General features: G+C 40.1%; 1 protein-coding gene across 24 annotated transcripts in view; it reads right to left on the bottom strand.

Annotated features, from left to right (window-relative positions):
- Positions 1-15,360, bottom strand: part of ANK3 (ankyrin 3) — a 381,574-nt gene that overhangs the window by 134,010 nt on the left and 232,204 nt on the right. For 16 of the 24 annotated variants that reach the window (XM_069796003.1, XM_069796006.1, XM_069796005.1 and 13 more), the window contains 4 exons: positions 12,510-12,608; positions 8,495-8,680; positions 7,910-7,933; positions 6,618-6,716 (listed from right to left, as the gene is read on the bottom strand). The exons of 1 other annotated variant lie outside the window; for it this stretch is intronic. In XM_069796003.1, coding sequence (XP_069652104.1) covers positions 6,618-6,716; positions 7,910-7,933; positions 8,495-8,680; positions 12,510-12,608 — 408 coding nt within the window. The remainder of the gene's footprint in view (positions 1-6,617; positions 6,717-7,909; positions 7,934-8,494; positions 8,681-12,509; positions 12,609-15,360) is intronic. 7 more of the 24 variants (XM_069796026.1, XM_069796027.1, XM_069796004.1 and 4 more) reach the window with 1 other exon arrangement.

The raw sequence follows: 15,360 nt of genomic DNA, 5'->3' as shown, positions 1-15,360 counted from the left end.
CTAAGGAAAATGGTTTCTTCTTCCTTCTGGTGGCTGTTACTTGCTTTAGCATGTATCTAGATACACCTTTCCAAGTCCTAGATATTGAAGTGCAAGGCAGTCTAGAGCAAATTTGAAGGGAGCAGTAGAAATAAAGAAGAAATCCTTCTGTGACCTGTCCTTTTTCTCCAGCACCCACCCACCTGCAGACTGAAGATGACCTGATTCTGGTAAGGAAAGACAAGCCAATGGCATGAAGCCCCTGCAACAGCATCCAGCTCCTAGAAGCTGCAGCTAGGATGGGAGCACAGCAGCTTTCACTACACATGTGGTCACTGTATGCCAGCAACAGATCTCCTGAATTGAAAGCCTGGAACAAGAGAGCCTACTTGGTGAATTTCACCATTTTCTCCATACTAATCACTAGGTTGGTAGTTCCAGGAGACGGGAAGTAGATATCAACATGATTAAAACTCTAGGTAGCACACCAGATACAGTTTGATTCAAAGGCACAAGTGGCTGATGCGCAATATCTTTCTTAACAGCAATTACTTTTTTCCTGTTGAAAAAAATTGATAAAATAGGTTGATTAAATGGTCTTTAGCCTTCTTTCAGTTTGTAACTAGGATTTATCTGCACCTCTCCAACATCAGGTGCCATTGCCAGCTAAAAGAATGGTGCCTGGAATTGCTGCAATCCTTCAAAGCCCAGGTAGTGACTACACTTACGTGTTAATATGGCTGAGAACGGAGACTGACTTCATCCTTAGTTACCCTTTATTCTCTTCCTCTACTTCTTTAGCCCATATGTGATTGCCTCCCAGTTGAGCAAGAGGAAAATATAGCGATGCAATGAAGGAATTTCTTTAGCTTTGAAGGGTTTCAGAGAAGCATAGCCACACACTTGAAAATGTACTACAGAAAAAGGATGATGAATAGACATAAAATGGCCATTACTTCTACAACGCATACCCTGCCAGTAATTGTGACAGGTTTATTGCTGAGTTTGAGCCCAAGAAGTCAAGCAATTTGGAATGAGTATTTTTCCTTCATTACAAAATGGCAAACATCCAGCCCAATAAGGAGATCTTGTTTCACTTGGACTGAGGTTATTAAGGTTCTAGGAGCTGCCTCCCTGTAAATAAGTAGAATCAGGGGCATCACAAGCTGGTTTACTGAATTGATCTTCATCCATCCCACAGGGAACTTTCCATGTTGTGCCACCTTCCCTGCACTTGCAGCAAGACTAGAGAAGAAAGCACAGACACAGAAGTGCTAATGCAGTTCAATGGAAAAGCTGACATGAAATCAGTTGCTGGGCTGGAAGAGTGCAAACCGAAAGCAGATACATTTCCAACCCTCCCAGCCTCTATGGTCAGCAGGTACACAGGCTGGCAGGCACTGTAACACCTGTAAGAACTCCTGGAGCTACACCTGGTTTTCTTATATGCAGTGAAAGAAGGGAACAAGGGAGTATATGACAGCTGAGAGGCAGGCAGGTGTATACCAGTGGGGGTGAGGGGAGCAGCTGCTACTGCGTATCACTGGGGACATCATTTACTTACAGTACAGCACCACTGCTCACCTCCTGCCCGCACACTGAGAGCCACCATCAAGCTCATGTCTTTCCCTGCCTTCATTGCTGGAGCCTCTTTATTCCCTCGGGCCTCTCAGAAATGCACTGAAAACACAGCAGCTGGAGGGATCTCCTTTGCTACAGGTCTGCCCTCCTTTTTCTTACATCCTTTCACCAGCTCCTCTTTCCACCACACTTGCCCTTGTCCTTAAGGCTCAGAGCTCTGCCTTCATCCTACAAGTCCATTCACATTTTCACCACCCTTCCCCACCTTCACTACATCGATGGTGGGAGCTAGCTATTTATCCTTCCTTCACACATTTGTCTTCATGTTGCCCCCTCCACGCAAGCCTCTTCTGTAAGGGTAATCCTCTGCTGTTGTTCAAATCTCTCCCTAGAACTGCTACTTGCCTAAATAGTTTAAACATAAATTGAGAGATAGACAAGTAGTGTTGTTTCATATTTATTTAACAAGAACAAAGGAAAAATAGCTGGTGGTTTGCAAAAGCATGAAGTGCTTCTGAAAGCTACAATACACACATAGTATGGTTTTATTTGGGTTACAGCCCTTCTGAATTTTTGCTCTGTTCTTGTCTTAGGTCGTCAACAACTCAAACAAGGGCCCTTCCTCTAGAAGGGCGACAGGACACTGTGGATATTGTTTACAGAAATTAAAACAAGAGGCAATGAGGTGGCAGTGGGCAGGCTGTACCCGTGGGTCACTTTTAGTACCTGTTCTAGTAGTACCTCTACCTGTTTTGCAGTTTGGGTAATCAAGGATCAAGCAAAGGCTCTGTTACTTGGTGCTGATAATTGTACTTTACGCTCAACTTATACTGGTGCTATGTTTGCCTACAAATTCACTGCTCTACCAGAATCTAATTAATCTTTCTGTGAAGCGCTTTCATTACCCGCAGTCTAATAAACACTAAAGAACAAAATTCAACTCCATATTACTATTATTTATGCTACAATTCCTTCTGTCGCGGCTACTTTATCTAGATTTGCAACCACCGTGCAGTAGATGTGCTCTCTGGATGCCCCCACCCAGCTATCACAAGCACAAACAAGCCGTTCAGTGTTCTGAGTCACAGCGTCAGCCCACTGCTCTTTAGGGCTGATGTCATTGCATTTGTACTTCCCCAGCTATCTGAGCAGTCTGCCTGCCTCTCTGAGGATGACAACTAATGGAGAGAGAACCTGGAATTCCAGATCTTGAAGAGGAGGGGAGGATGGCCTTATTACTACGGATGTGCTCTCCATCAGTGCCCCTAATCCAGAACAGAGCTGCTGAAGCCTAAGATTTATTATTTTATTAAAACAATCATAGGCAGATTATATTTAGTGGTACTGGCATTAAATGCTGCTAATTGCTAATGTAGTAGCATTGCTAATCCCTAATCTTGTTTCTGAGTGGAAAAGAGTTGACCCAAGACTCCCTTCGCCTTCCTTGCTCCTGTGATCAGAGCCTATCAAATACTGAATGCCAAAGCTTATGACCATTTGAAATGCCTTAATGGTCTAATTTGGTCACTTTAAGGATTTGAGAATAAGAGGTCAACGTTATCAGTGAAAGGAAAGCACGCATAGTCAGAAGCTTCCCGGAAACTTAACGCCCAAATCTACTCTTAACTTGTGAACTTCATGTGGATCTAACCTGGCAACCCTCTCTCACCAATAACATGAGATACATTTACTGATTAATATGATTTTGAAAACATCATTTACGGGTGATATATGAGAGTTGATCCTTACCTTTGATACTCAGCTATCAGCTTGACCCTATATCTGCTAGTACTCTTCTCACCAGCATTAGCGGGTACTGGATCATGCCTTATACAGTGTCTTTTAGCTTTGGGGTTTTATCTTCATTAATAAATCACTGAATGATGCTGTGTTAAATGAATAGCGGCCAGCATCAACACTATTCACCTGCACTCCTACTTACAGTTTAAGGAAAACATTCTGGGTCTGTCTTTGAAATTTTTGTTGCCACTCTATCACACCCTCCACCAACTCCCCCTACTAATCACAGACAATCTCTAAAAAAGAACTGTTCAGGTTTCTTTTTTTTTGGGGGGGGGGGTTAAATGTGAGAAGTCTTATAAGTAAAACAGTAGTTTCTATGCTAAATAAACATGGTATTATTTTATTGTTTTCATGGGTTTGCAATGCTTATCATAAACACTTTGCTACATGTAAATATGTTCCTTAACTATAGAAGCATTCATGATTTTACATATGCGAACTACCTAAAGTAAAATAAAATACTACAATTTGCTTTTTGTTATGTGACAAATGCTCTAAGCAGTAATATAGTACTTTTCCTCTTGTAAAAGTAATAAACACAACACATGATCAAAATCTCTGAAAATGAGCTGCTGAATTATCCATGCCACATAATTCGCCTCATAAATATCATCTTGAATACACATTGGGTTCTTTTGCTTTGTCTACTTTAATTGAAAGGTTGCTCCAGAATCTCATTAGTTATATTTAATATTAATTCTTAAACATTTATTAATTAAATAATATTAATTGTTAATACTTAATATTAAATATCTAGATTTCTAGACAACATTTACTTATGGCCAGTTTATACCTATTGTCCTGGTTTCAGCTGGGACAGAGTTGACTGTCTTCCTAGTAGCTGGTACAGTGCTATGTTTTGAGTTCAGAATGCAAAGAATGTTGATAACACTGATGTTTTCAGTTGTTGCTCAGTAGTGTTTAGACTAGAGTCAAGGATTTTTCAGCTTCTCATGCCCAGCCAGGGCACAAGAAGTTGGCACAGGACAGAGCCAGGGCACCTGACCCAAACTGGCCAACAGGGTATTCCATACCATGGGATGTCCCATCTAGTTTAGGAACTGGGAAGTGGGGGGGGGAATCGCCGCTCAGGGACTGGCTGGGTGTTGGTTGGCGGGTGGTGAGCAATTGCCCTGCGCATCATTTGTACATTCCAATCCTTTTATTACTACTGTTGGCATTTCATTAGTGTTATCATTATCATTATTAGTTTCTTCTTTTCTGTTCTATTAAACCGTTCTTATCTCAACCCATGAGTTTTACTTCTTTTTCCCAATTTTCTCCCCCATCCCACTGGATGGGGGGGGAGTGAGCGGCTGTGTGGTGCTTAGTTGCTGGCTGGGGTTAAACCACGACACCTATTTACTCTTACATCAGCATTTACTTTCAGTTTGAATGCCTCTTGCTCCCTTGAGTTTCTCTCCTTATTGTCCTAGGGACCACTACCACTTCTCCTCCCTAGTTTTGTTTTGGTAAGGTTTGGTGAGCCAAATTCTTGCACAGCCTCAGTTAGTTCTGTTTTGTTTTGGTGGGTTTTTTTGTTTGGTGGGGGTTTTTGGTGGGTTTTTTTTGTTTGTTTGCTTGGGGTGGGGTTTTTTTTGGTCTATATCAGAAATACCTTGGAATAACCTGAAATCACATTTGGTTTGGGGGGCTTTTTTTTTTTTTTTAAACCATAACACACACACCACCCAGTGAACAACTAATATGGACAGGTTCTTCTCTTTCTTGGTTGGTAGATTGTTGGAGAAACCAACAGGAGAAATACATGTACTCTTTAGCCAAGAGTTTGATCTGTTTTCCACTATGAATTTCAACACATTTCCATGTTCTGTCGCAACCAGTCCTGGCTGTGTGTCAGCAGAAATTCCATAGGCATCTTCTTATTTGTACAGCCCAAGCCATTACTGAAGAAGCTAATGAGCAAACAAATTTTTAAGAACTCCAGTAGGAAGTTCTAGCTCCAGCATTTTACAACACTAACATATTTTGAATGTTAGTCCCTTTTCTATTTATCTGTATGTCCCTAATCACTCTCCCTGCTTTTGCCTCATAAAGCCTTGCATAGTCTCATAGCACCTACTCAGCTTTCTGCCCATGTCCTCTCTACCCTACCATTCTCTAACCCTCCATCCTGGCTCATTAAATTTTGTGTTACCTCTGCATTTGCTTTTCTTTTGTCTCTGGTCTCGTGCCCGGCACAATCTGCTTCCTTGCCCTTCATGTTGCTGTATCCTTGTCCACATACATTTCTTTATTTTCCTGCTCTTCCAACTATATATAACTTCCCTCTGTCATTTTCTGTCCTTTACACTTCTCCTGCTTACATTTTGTTGTTCCCACATCCTCCCTACCCTGACCACACTCCTTCACTCTAATAGTCCTCTTTGGTCTCCTGACAGACCCGACCCTTGGCAGCAGATACAGTCAAACTTTGGCCCGGGCTGTGAGATGAGGGCCTGCTGGCACCAGGCTCGCAGAGCAGTCCAGCTGCCTGTGGGAGGCTGGACCCACTCCCCAGGCAAGAAGGCGCAGCTGAAGCCACCGGCCAGCTGCTCCCCACCCAGCCCAGAGTGAACCAAGGGGACACCAGAAAGCCCATACCATTTTCCTCCTGGCTCCTGATCCTTTTTCATACATCTGAGGAACTACCCTGTCACTCCCTGGACTGTGTCATGACTTTGGTGCACAGCTTACAGGGTCAGGAGGGTTAGTTCCCCCACTCTACAGTGGCTTTTGCCATACAGCTCCCATTATCGATTCCCCTCTGTTTCTATACCTCATTTCATTTTCTACCTCTCCAGTTTCTCAGATCTCCTTTATGTATCATCTGACTCTCGCATATACAGTGAAGGCACAGTTGCTTTATTCACCGGTACACCTGCACTTCATGTTCGTTGGAAACAACTGCATATTGAGGACAATTCAACAGGAACAGAACTCCTGCCGTATGTAAAAGCTACAAGTGGAAGCATCCGTCTCACTGAATCCCAGCCTACCTTTTGCAACACTGGAACTATGAAAATAGCAGCTTTTTTTTGATTAAAACAGAAGTTTTCAAAGGTGAGGACTAAAGGTCAGGTTTAGTTCAGCAGCCCAGGGAAACCCCCTTTACACCCTATGGTAACAGAACAGGAGCAGTGAGGCCAGGCCCCTCGGCTTGCAAGAGCAATGTACCTTTCCACATCTTTGTTGAAAAAGTGTTTCAAAGTGATGATTAAGCAAACTAAGCATAACTAAGATTTCACACTTACCCTTGCAGTGAAGTCCACAGCAGCACCCCGATTTAACAGCAATGTAGCTACATTGATATTTCCATAGTGAGCAGCTATGTGGAGGGGAGTGAACCCACTCTGGAAAAACAAAACAAAACCAATAGATACTTATTTTTTTATATTTGTATCACATCACTGACAAAAGCTAGTAATAGGAGTCTGCTGCAAATCACCATTCCAATTCTGTACTAGTTTTCACTCACTAACATTTACTTAGAGACTCTCAGAGAGTCTAAATAAAATCATATTGCTAAGCAGGAGAGAAAAAAATTAACATAATTATTCAGAAGACCAGAAGTAAGATAAAACTTTCAGTTATTCCAGAAAAACAACAGGAAAACATTTGAGTATTAAAGCAATGATCTGTCTTCTATATGAAATTAATTTCTAACTAGAAATATCTAGTTGTTATTGGTATTATGTCAGTCTTGCAAGTTAAATCTCTTAGAGATTCTTTGCAGAAGTTCAGATACAAGTCCTTTAATGATACTTGCTGTTTTTTTATAAATTCAAAGTAGATGCAAATGAAAACAACATCAAAGATGATTTTTAAATTATTAATACGGATTCTTTTTTCCAAGGGTTAGTACCATAAAGATCAGTCTCCCACTGTGGGCAATTGCACTGGGTTATGTTCAGACACCATGAGTTACCACCCTAATTAAAAGATGCCTTACTGAAAAAATTACTTCAGCAACTTATTTTCATATTTAAGTAGTTTTACTTCCTTTTAAAATAATGCTAAAACATGCAGCAATTCCATCAGTCCTGCAAAGTATGAAACCTTATGGGAACTAGATGCATTTCTAAATTGTTAGCAAGCCATGCTAGCTGCCATTGCCTTGCTTTGGGAGTTTTGCAGATATAAAACCACTACCAGATCATTCTATTTGCTGACACCATCAAGGTAAGTGTCATGCAGAAGCCTAAAATCGAACCTGGATGCACAACATGACAGGGTTGTCTGCAGCTCTTAACACATCTGATAAACATATGCTCCATGAGAATCCCTGAAAACTCCATCTTACATAATGTGGCTCTTTTATGATGGCAGTTAGTTCCCAAGAATGCTTACTCTTACTTTTAAACCCTAGTTTCAGCTGCAGAAAGCCCTGGTATCTAAACTACAGTCTTCTCTAGCACATGCTACTTCATTTCATCTAAAGCAGGTAACTATCCTATAAAAGGCGATGCAAAAAGGAGGAGGAAGAAATGATGCAGCAGCACTAAGTCATGGAGGAGTGATGATGCATATATATATTTATATATACCTCTGTTGTTCTATTCACCATCATCTAGGTTAACACATTTGGAAGCAAAGAGGGGGAAAAAATGAACGGTTAGTTCACCACTGGTGATATGGATGCAAAAAGCTTCATGATCGCTATGTGGCACGGCAGCTCAGATGACAGCACAATCAGCACACAAAGGAAGCTTGACTGAATGGAAGCTGAATGATCGAGTACTTTGAATGTTAATTGTTACATGTTTACCAAAGTTCTTAAAGTAGCAATTGCACAAACAACTAATCAAATGACTTAATTGTACAATACCTATAGCACACCACTGCAGGAGTGGCTTTCAGTCCCAAATGAATAATTCTAATAATATTTTGCTTATTATTTTCCATTTGCAATGTTTCTACAGGAGAAATTAACTCTGATTTAAACAAAAAGGGAATGGGGGAGAAAGAGGCAAAGGAAGAAAATGAAACGTTATTCTTAACCACACACTATAGAAGAAAGTTGTGCGTAACTCCGCAGCAAAATACTTCACACTAAGGGAGATCTTCACTGGATGTAATACACATGGTCAGCACTTAATAGCATCAAACCTTTTTTCTATTTACAACTGACCTTTGACTCCACGTCAGCATTGTGGTCATTCTGCAGGAGCAGAGCCGCTGCCTTCGTATCATCCTTGCGAGCAGCGATGTGAAGGGCAGGAAGACGGACTTTTCCCTTTGTATCATTTTCAAGCAACAGTGAAACCACTTGGTCATGACCTTGCTGCAAAGCTACCGCCAAAGGCGTGAAACCATCCTGCAACATACAATGGGGACTCTCAACACATGTTCCAAGCTTTCCAGGGGGCAGAAAGGGGAGGGAAGAGATCTCAGCATTAGTAACACTACTGGCTCAAAGTGTAACATGGTGCAAATTAAAAGTACCCTGCAATGACACTCAAATTAGAGTAAAGTGTTGGTGAACTAGATCTCAAATGCTCAAAACACCTTTCTGGCACTCCAGACTTAAACATAAAATTACAAGACACAAGCAAACAAAAATGACAGCGACTCGAGGAAAAAAAGTGTGAAATTACTCATGAATTAACAGTTACATAAGTATGTGTATAATAAAGTGTATAATTCTATAAAAAGGTATAAAAAGCAGAAATATTAAAACTACAGTTGTTAATGATGTCTCCATAGCAAATTATCATCCCTCCTCCCCACAGCTACAGGTTATAATCTACATTTTTTAAGAAAAAGACCCCAACACTTCAGCTCTATCCTCTGATATATTTTATATGTGGAATTAAAATCTAATAATACTTGAATATTAATACCACATTCTCCCAATATACCAACTATTTTACTACAACTTGCATTTATGAAAATTTATATAGATGTGATGGACAATCCTCTTAGAAACAGAAATTATTTCCTTTCAGACTAGCAAATAGCCAAAGTAGTGCAGAATAAGAAACCTGAAAAATAGAAGATTTTTGTTTAAGAGATTGTAGAATGGATTCCTCAAACACATGAAAAGTACAGTCTGAGATGTTTTTATAATTTTATTTTTATGGATTCTTAGAAAACTAAAGAATGAAAGTGTTGCCATTTAGATTCTGCTCCTTCCCAAACATTTAAGTGGCATTCCAATCCAGGAACACATTCAGCTTTGCCCAAGATAATACCCATAAATCATTCCAAAAATCTCAAATGCAAATTACTCCACTTGGGACATTTATTACATTTGACTCTCGATCAATATATCCAAAGCTTATATTGCTAAACTTCATTACACTTTAGTAGGTAAACACCTTCTTTCACTTTTCAACTACTTTTGTCGTGGTAAAACTGTGTAACTGTGAAATAAAAGTGCAGCAATGACACAGAAGAATGTAGATCCTCACACTATGTCAAAAGTGAAGAGTTCAAGTGTTAACTTTTTAACTTTTAGAACTAAAAGTAATGTTTTCAAGAAGGAATTTTTCTCTCTGGCTTACCAAACAGAGAGTGCCTCAATTTAGGAGGAGAAACTGGAGGAGTTCTGAAAAAGAGCATTTTTTCAAAGTTTTGAAGGGAAACAGGAAAAAAAAAAAATCACTGAAATTCCTGGGGTCATAACAAGCTTTTTTATTTTTCATGAATTTTTCAAACTCATTTCACCACAGCCTTCCCCTCTGCCTCCAGCTCACCATCCTCCAGTAGCGGGGCAGAGCTCTGGGCTGCAGTCCCGGGCCACGAGTGGCTCCTGGGATGAAACAACAGCGCAGCCTCAGACTGCGGGCACAGAGCGGCACAGGGTGTGAAAAATGCTGTGTAGCTCTGAAGGCCAAAAAACTCCATGAGCATCCCCCACAAGAGGGCTCTGGCAATATAGCTACGCTGTACCTGCAGAAATGGAGGCTCTTGCCTGGAGAAAACCTGAGTGCGGCAGCTCTCGCCCTAGTGACCCGGAGACATTGGCTTCCTGGTCTATTTATACAGCCAACGGCAGTGGCACAGTCAGCCGCTTCACAAAGAAAAGTGGTTTAGCTATCTACAATGTCTTTTCTCATTGGGCTTTTTCTTTGCTAAAAATGCTGGTAACAATAATATAAAAAAAAAAGGTCCTAGAAACACATTTTCTCCTTTCCTTAGGGAAAAGAATGGAAAAATGGGAGAGAGCACTTCATTTCAATCCCAGAACAGCTGCCATCATCCCCTATACCCCCAGTTTCATAATTCTGATGAGAGTTGCCCATCATTTCAGTGTGTGCAGAGATCACTGTACCAAAGCCAAGCAAACTGCAACCAAGAATATTAGCACTGACAAGAATGCATTTCCACCACATGCTCTCGGAAGATGCCAACTCACAAAAAGCAATTGCAAGCAAGTACCATGATGTCAGTACTACAATTAGCAATTGCACTTTAAAACATAAGGCAAAGTCCACTCCAGAAAAAAACAAAACAACCCCCCCAAAACTAAAAACAATTTCAAGAAAATAGTTCATTCTATTTTTTTATTGAGATTAAAACACCTTTTTTAAAGAGTTGTATTTTTAATGAATATTTAGCTAAGTGGCAATCATTTAATAACAAAGGCTTTTGCACTTACAAAGGTAACGGTAAATCAGATTTATATGAAAACTTGGACCAAGAGAAAATAAAAAAGCACCCGTAGGCAACTATCACAAACAAGGTAACAAAGGCAACACTGTTTTGTAGTCTGGTATCTTCAAAGGAATTCTCCACGGATAAAATTAGATTGCACCTTATCATCAAGCTGAGTTGGAGAAAAGCTCAACCTAAATGGACATACAATGCTCAAGGGAAAAACAATATCAAAGAAAAAGAACCAAGTACCCATGCACAATTAAAAAAAATTTCTATTTTCAGAATATCTTACAGTGGAAAGAATATTTTCAAAAGTCTGAATCTACTGTACATCTCTGGGGGTCCCGTGACTTCTTTGTTTCCAAGTTTTTACAAAGAAATAGAAATTAGTGTTCTGAAAACTACAATTTTCAATTAATTTTCCAGATTTAAAGTATTTCATTTTGGTATTTCTTGGCTTTCATATCTTTGAGCCTGTCCAGAAACTACTTTCTGATGCACACATCTAGTTATAACTAATTTTTAGTGATTTTGAAAACATAATTTTGATCCATTAGTGATTCATTTTTTACAGTGCTGACTTCAGAAGAGAAGAAAAAGATTCCATACATACATCACTATACAGTGATACTATGAGGTATAGTGATACAATAAACTAATTTTGCATTTCATATTTTGCAAAAAGTAGGTCTTTTTCAAATAAGCATTATTTCCTTCATGGAATCACTTCAGATAGAGCAATCATAATTTAATAAATATTAGCAAGAGCACATACTGCAATACCTTTTTTTTTTTTGGTAGCAAAATCTTGGGAATTAAGGCAACTGAAAATTTATTAGATTAAAAACCTATCTCAATGCAGTACAGTTACAACTATTAATATATCTGCTATTTTTTTTTCCCTCCAGGTTGCCTTATTTGAGTTAGAATTACTTTTTAGAGCAAGAAATAAAAAGTGTTCTTCTAGAAAGATCACAGAACACCTTCAAAGATGGACCTTGCATTTTTCTGTCAGCTTGAAATTATTACTGCAGGACCAGATGGCATAACTAGGTGCTACAGAGAGGGTATCAATCAACATGGCAATATTCGCAGTCCAGAAAATGCTCCAAGCACTAAGTAACCCTGGGTTTTCCCTGATTTCCCAGGTCTGGCTCCAAAGCATAGGTAAACAGTTGTTCTTGCTTTATGGTTGCCCTCCACATTATACTCACTATTTTTAAGGAAGCACAGAGAACTTTTATATTATGCACACAGCTTCCCTGTTTGAGCACTTAACCTGAAAGATTACCAGTTACGACTAAAAACACATCTATTTTTAGAACTGTTTCTAGTTAAAGTCTTTTTTTTATTTTAGAAATGGCAAGACATGGTTTAAATTGCTGAAAAGCCAATAACTCAGTATTCATTACCACACTTTGCAGAGAGAACTTCTTATTGGTCTTTAATTTTGTATTTATAAGACTAGTTTGGTATAAGCTGGCAAGAATCACTGCTGAAGCACATTTTGCTTTGTTCAGAAAGTGTGAAATTCAAACTTTTACCTCTGTGGCAAGGCTCTGACTGGCACCATTGTCAAGAAGAAACTTAACAACCTCCAGGTGGTTTTCTTGGGCTGCCATATACAGTGGAGTGAAGCCATTCTGAAAAAGGAAAACAAGAGTGTAAACACTCCACAAACATTTCATACATACCACAAATCTGCCAAACTTGGGTAGATTAGGAGGAAACCAAATAGACTGTGTGCTCACATGCCAGTTAATGCCATGATCTCCCTTGATTTAAATGAAGATAGGAGAAAGGTAATATTATTTAAAAGGACACAGTGGAATCTTTCAGCTGACCAGATACAATTCCCACAGCTAAGCAAGAATACTTCTTCTTAAATCTGTTGTGAAGTCAAACTAAAAACCAGTCTGGAGAGACCATTTGGTAGAGATGCGTTATGACTCCTGATAAATGCAGTCACAACAATGGAAATGCAAAATGGGATGAGCAAATACAATAGGAGTCTGTAGCAAAAGCAAGAGCAATGGCTCTTCAGAATACTTTCCAATTTTTTCTATTCTTTCCATTAGCTTTGACTTCTCTTTCACTCATGCCAGCTACTTATGCGTTTTTTCCCCTCAAAGACCTGCCTTCTGAGCATAGCCTGCTTGTGGTCACTGAGCTACTCCATATTTCAGGCACCAGGAGATCTGAGGATCACTGGCTCTCAGTAGTTTGAGACAGAGGTTTATCAGTGTTTCCAACCACATTAGAGCATTTCTCAAACTATGCTTACGTGATTTCAGTCAATGCAATAAAAGCATTAGAAGCTGCAGAGTTTAACTGATTCTTTGGCAAGTGCTTTCCTCTTACAGTCAATTCTTTTGTCTTTGCCTTAACTGTATACAGGTCCCAGCTCTTCAGGAATTGAATTTTTGGGGACTAACATTAAGACGGTATATTTTTCCCTATTGTTCTAAGCATTTCTGAAATTCACAGCTTTGATGTCACTCAAAAAACCAAAACAGCATAATGAAGTCATGAAACCTGTCTTGGGATCAAGATACCTCTAAAGTAATTTATAGAAGTTGCTGATTTACACCTGAAATTGCTTGGCTTTCACATAGCACTGCATGTTCCTCAGTCCAACAGAATCGTGAACTAGTAGTAAATACATTTTATAGTAACAACTTAAAATGTCCATATACTATTGACTGAGCAGTTTGGTACTGCTGAAGCAATCAAAGCAGCATCAGCAATAAGAACAACAATCCCTTTCTCCTCTGATCACGTTGCATGTTTTTACCCTTCATACTCCAGCATTACTCTGCCAGACATACCACTGCTAGATTTTCCCTGATCCCTTTCCTTATGGTACCAGCATGGGTGATAACGCCATTAAATGTTTTGGCCAGGAGGTCACTGAGGTTTCAGTGGGCTCTGTTAGGGCCCCGTTTTTCTTCTCACTATCTTCCAGATCTCATGCCATTGGGATTTCTGTGAACCTCAGACTTCTGTTAAGTAAACTTCACACAGAGTCAGCTGCAATCGGGGCAGCAGCTTCCCTCTTCAACCGCTCCCTCCTAAGATCCCCCCATGACCTCTCGCTCTACCACACACCACTTCTGGTGATTACCCTAGAGCGTGGGGAGGATGTGCAGGAAAGGAAATACAAAATGAAACAGGAGGTAAGGACTAGTTAAAAATAACAGGTAAAACAGAAGAGAGATTTCATCTGGCTTAAATAACAGAAAAGTTGAGGAAGTGCTTCCATATGACTGGGTTTGGCTGAGAGTATCAGCACTCTCACGTGTGGGTGGGAGTGAGTGGTGAGTGGGTAGTGTCTGGCCAGGGCAGACATTTCAGCAGGGTGGAAGGCACAGGGGGAGCAGCTTAGCAATTGAGCTAGAACACTTACAAAGGACATTGACCTAGATTTTGTAGGAAACCAATGGAGCCAAGCACAGATGAGCTGAGAAGAGTTTGGCCATATATTTGCATCAAAGAAAAAACATCAACATTCTGGGCTCTGGAGAGATGAAGGGAACCGTAGCCTAAGACCTATAGCAGTGAACTTTGGCTGAGTTATAGTAGCCATGGTGAAAAGAGCTGAGACACGTCTGACTGTCACAGCAACGGGGCAGAGTTGCAGGGCACACGTCCAACACAGAGCACGCAGGAGAGCGTAGGTGACCCGAGGCTGAGCATGCAGGCTTCACTGGCAGCAGAGACAAATAGGAGGTCAGAAGAAAGGACAGCTGGAGATGTAATGGCGTGAACTGGACGTCTGATCCAAGAGGAGCTTTACCATCAACAAGACACCGAGCAGCTGTGAAGCCACATGTTGAAAAGGCTTGCACAGGCTGCAAGGTCTATTGCTGTTCCAGTACTTTGATAATTTGGTCTCTATTCAGGGAAGCATCGCTACAAGCATAAAGCAGGCGCTGAAGTCCTACCGGAGCCAAAGCCTGAAGTTAGCAATGTGTTAATGCACTCTCCAGAACCAAGGCCTAATGGCTTAGTTATTGTACAGTCAAAATTCTGCTTAATGAAAAACAAAGAAGCCCGAAAGTGCTTGCTCAGGTACCTAATAACTCACATTACAGGTTATTACTAAAGTGAACAGCAGTCTGGCATTTTTTCCTATCATTTCATGGCATACTCAATATCTATTTACTAACTCAGCTGGAAACAAAGATTAATTTTTTTAGTTTCAAACATTTGCATTTAGAAAGGAAGCAGGAAACACTTCCTAATTATTAGTTTCAGAAAACAATAGGTAAAAATTCCCAGAACCAAGTATTATTAGCATTTAGAGGCAGAGCAGAACCTTTTCTCCTATGCTAAATTATTTTAGGGTTTTCAACATATTTCCCCCCATACTTTGCTTTTTCTTCTCTCTGTAAA

The sequence above is a fragment of the Haliaeetus albicilla genome, chromosome 11, assembly GCF_947461875.1.
Source record: "Haliaeetus albicilla chromosome 11, bHalAlb1.1, whole genome shotgun sequence".
NCBI classification, from domain to species: Eukaryota; Metazoa; Chordata; class Aves; order Accipitriformes; family Accipitridae; genus Haliaeetus; species Haliaeetus albicilla.
This window is presented reverse-complemented; position numbering and strand designations above follow the sequence as displayed.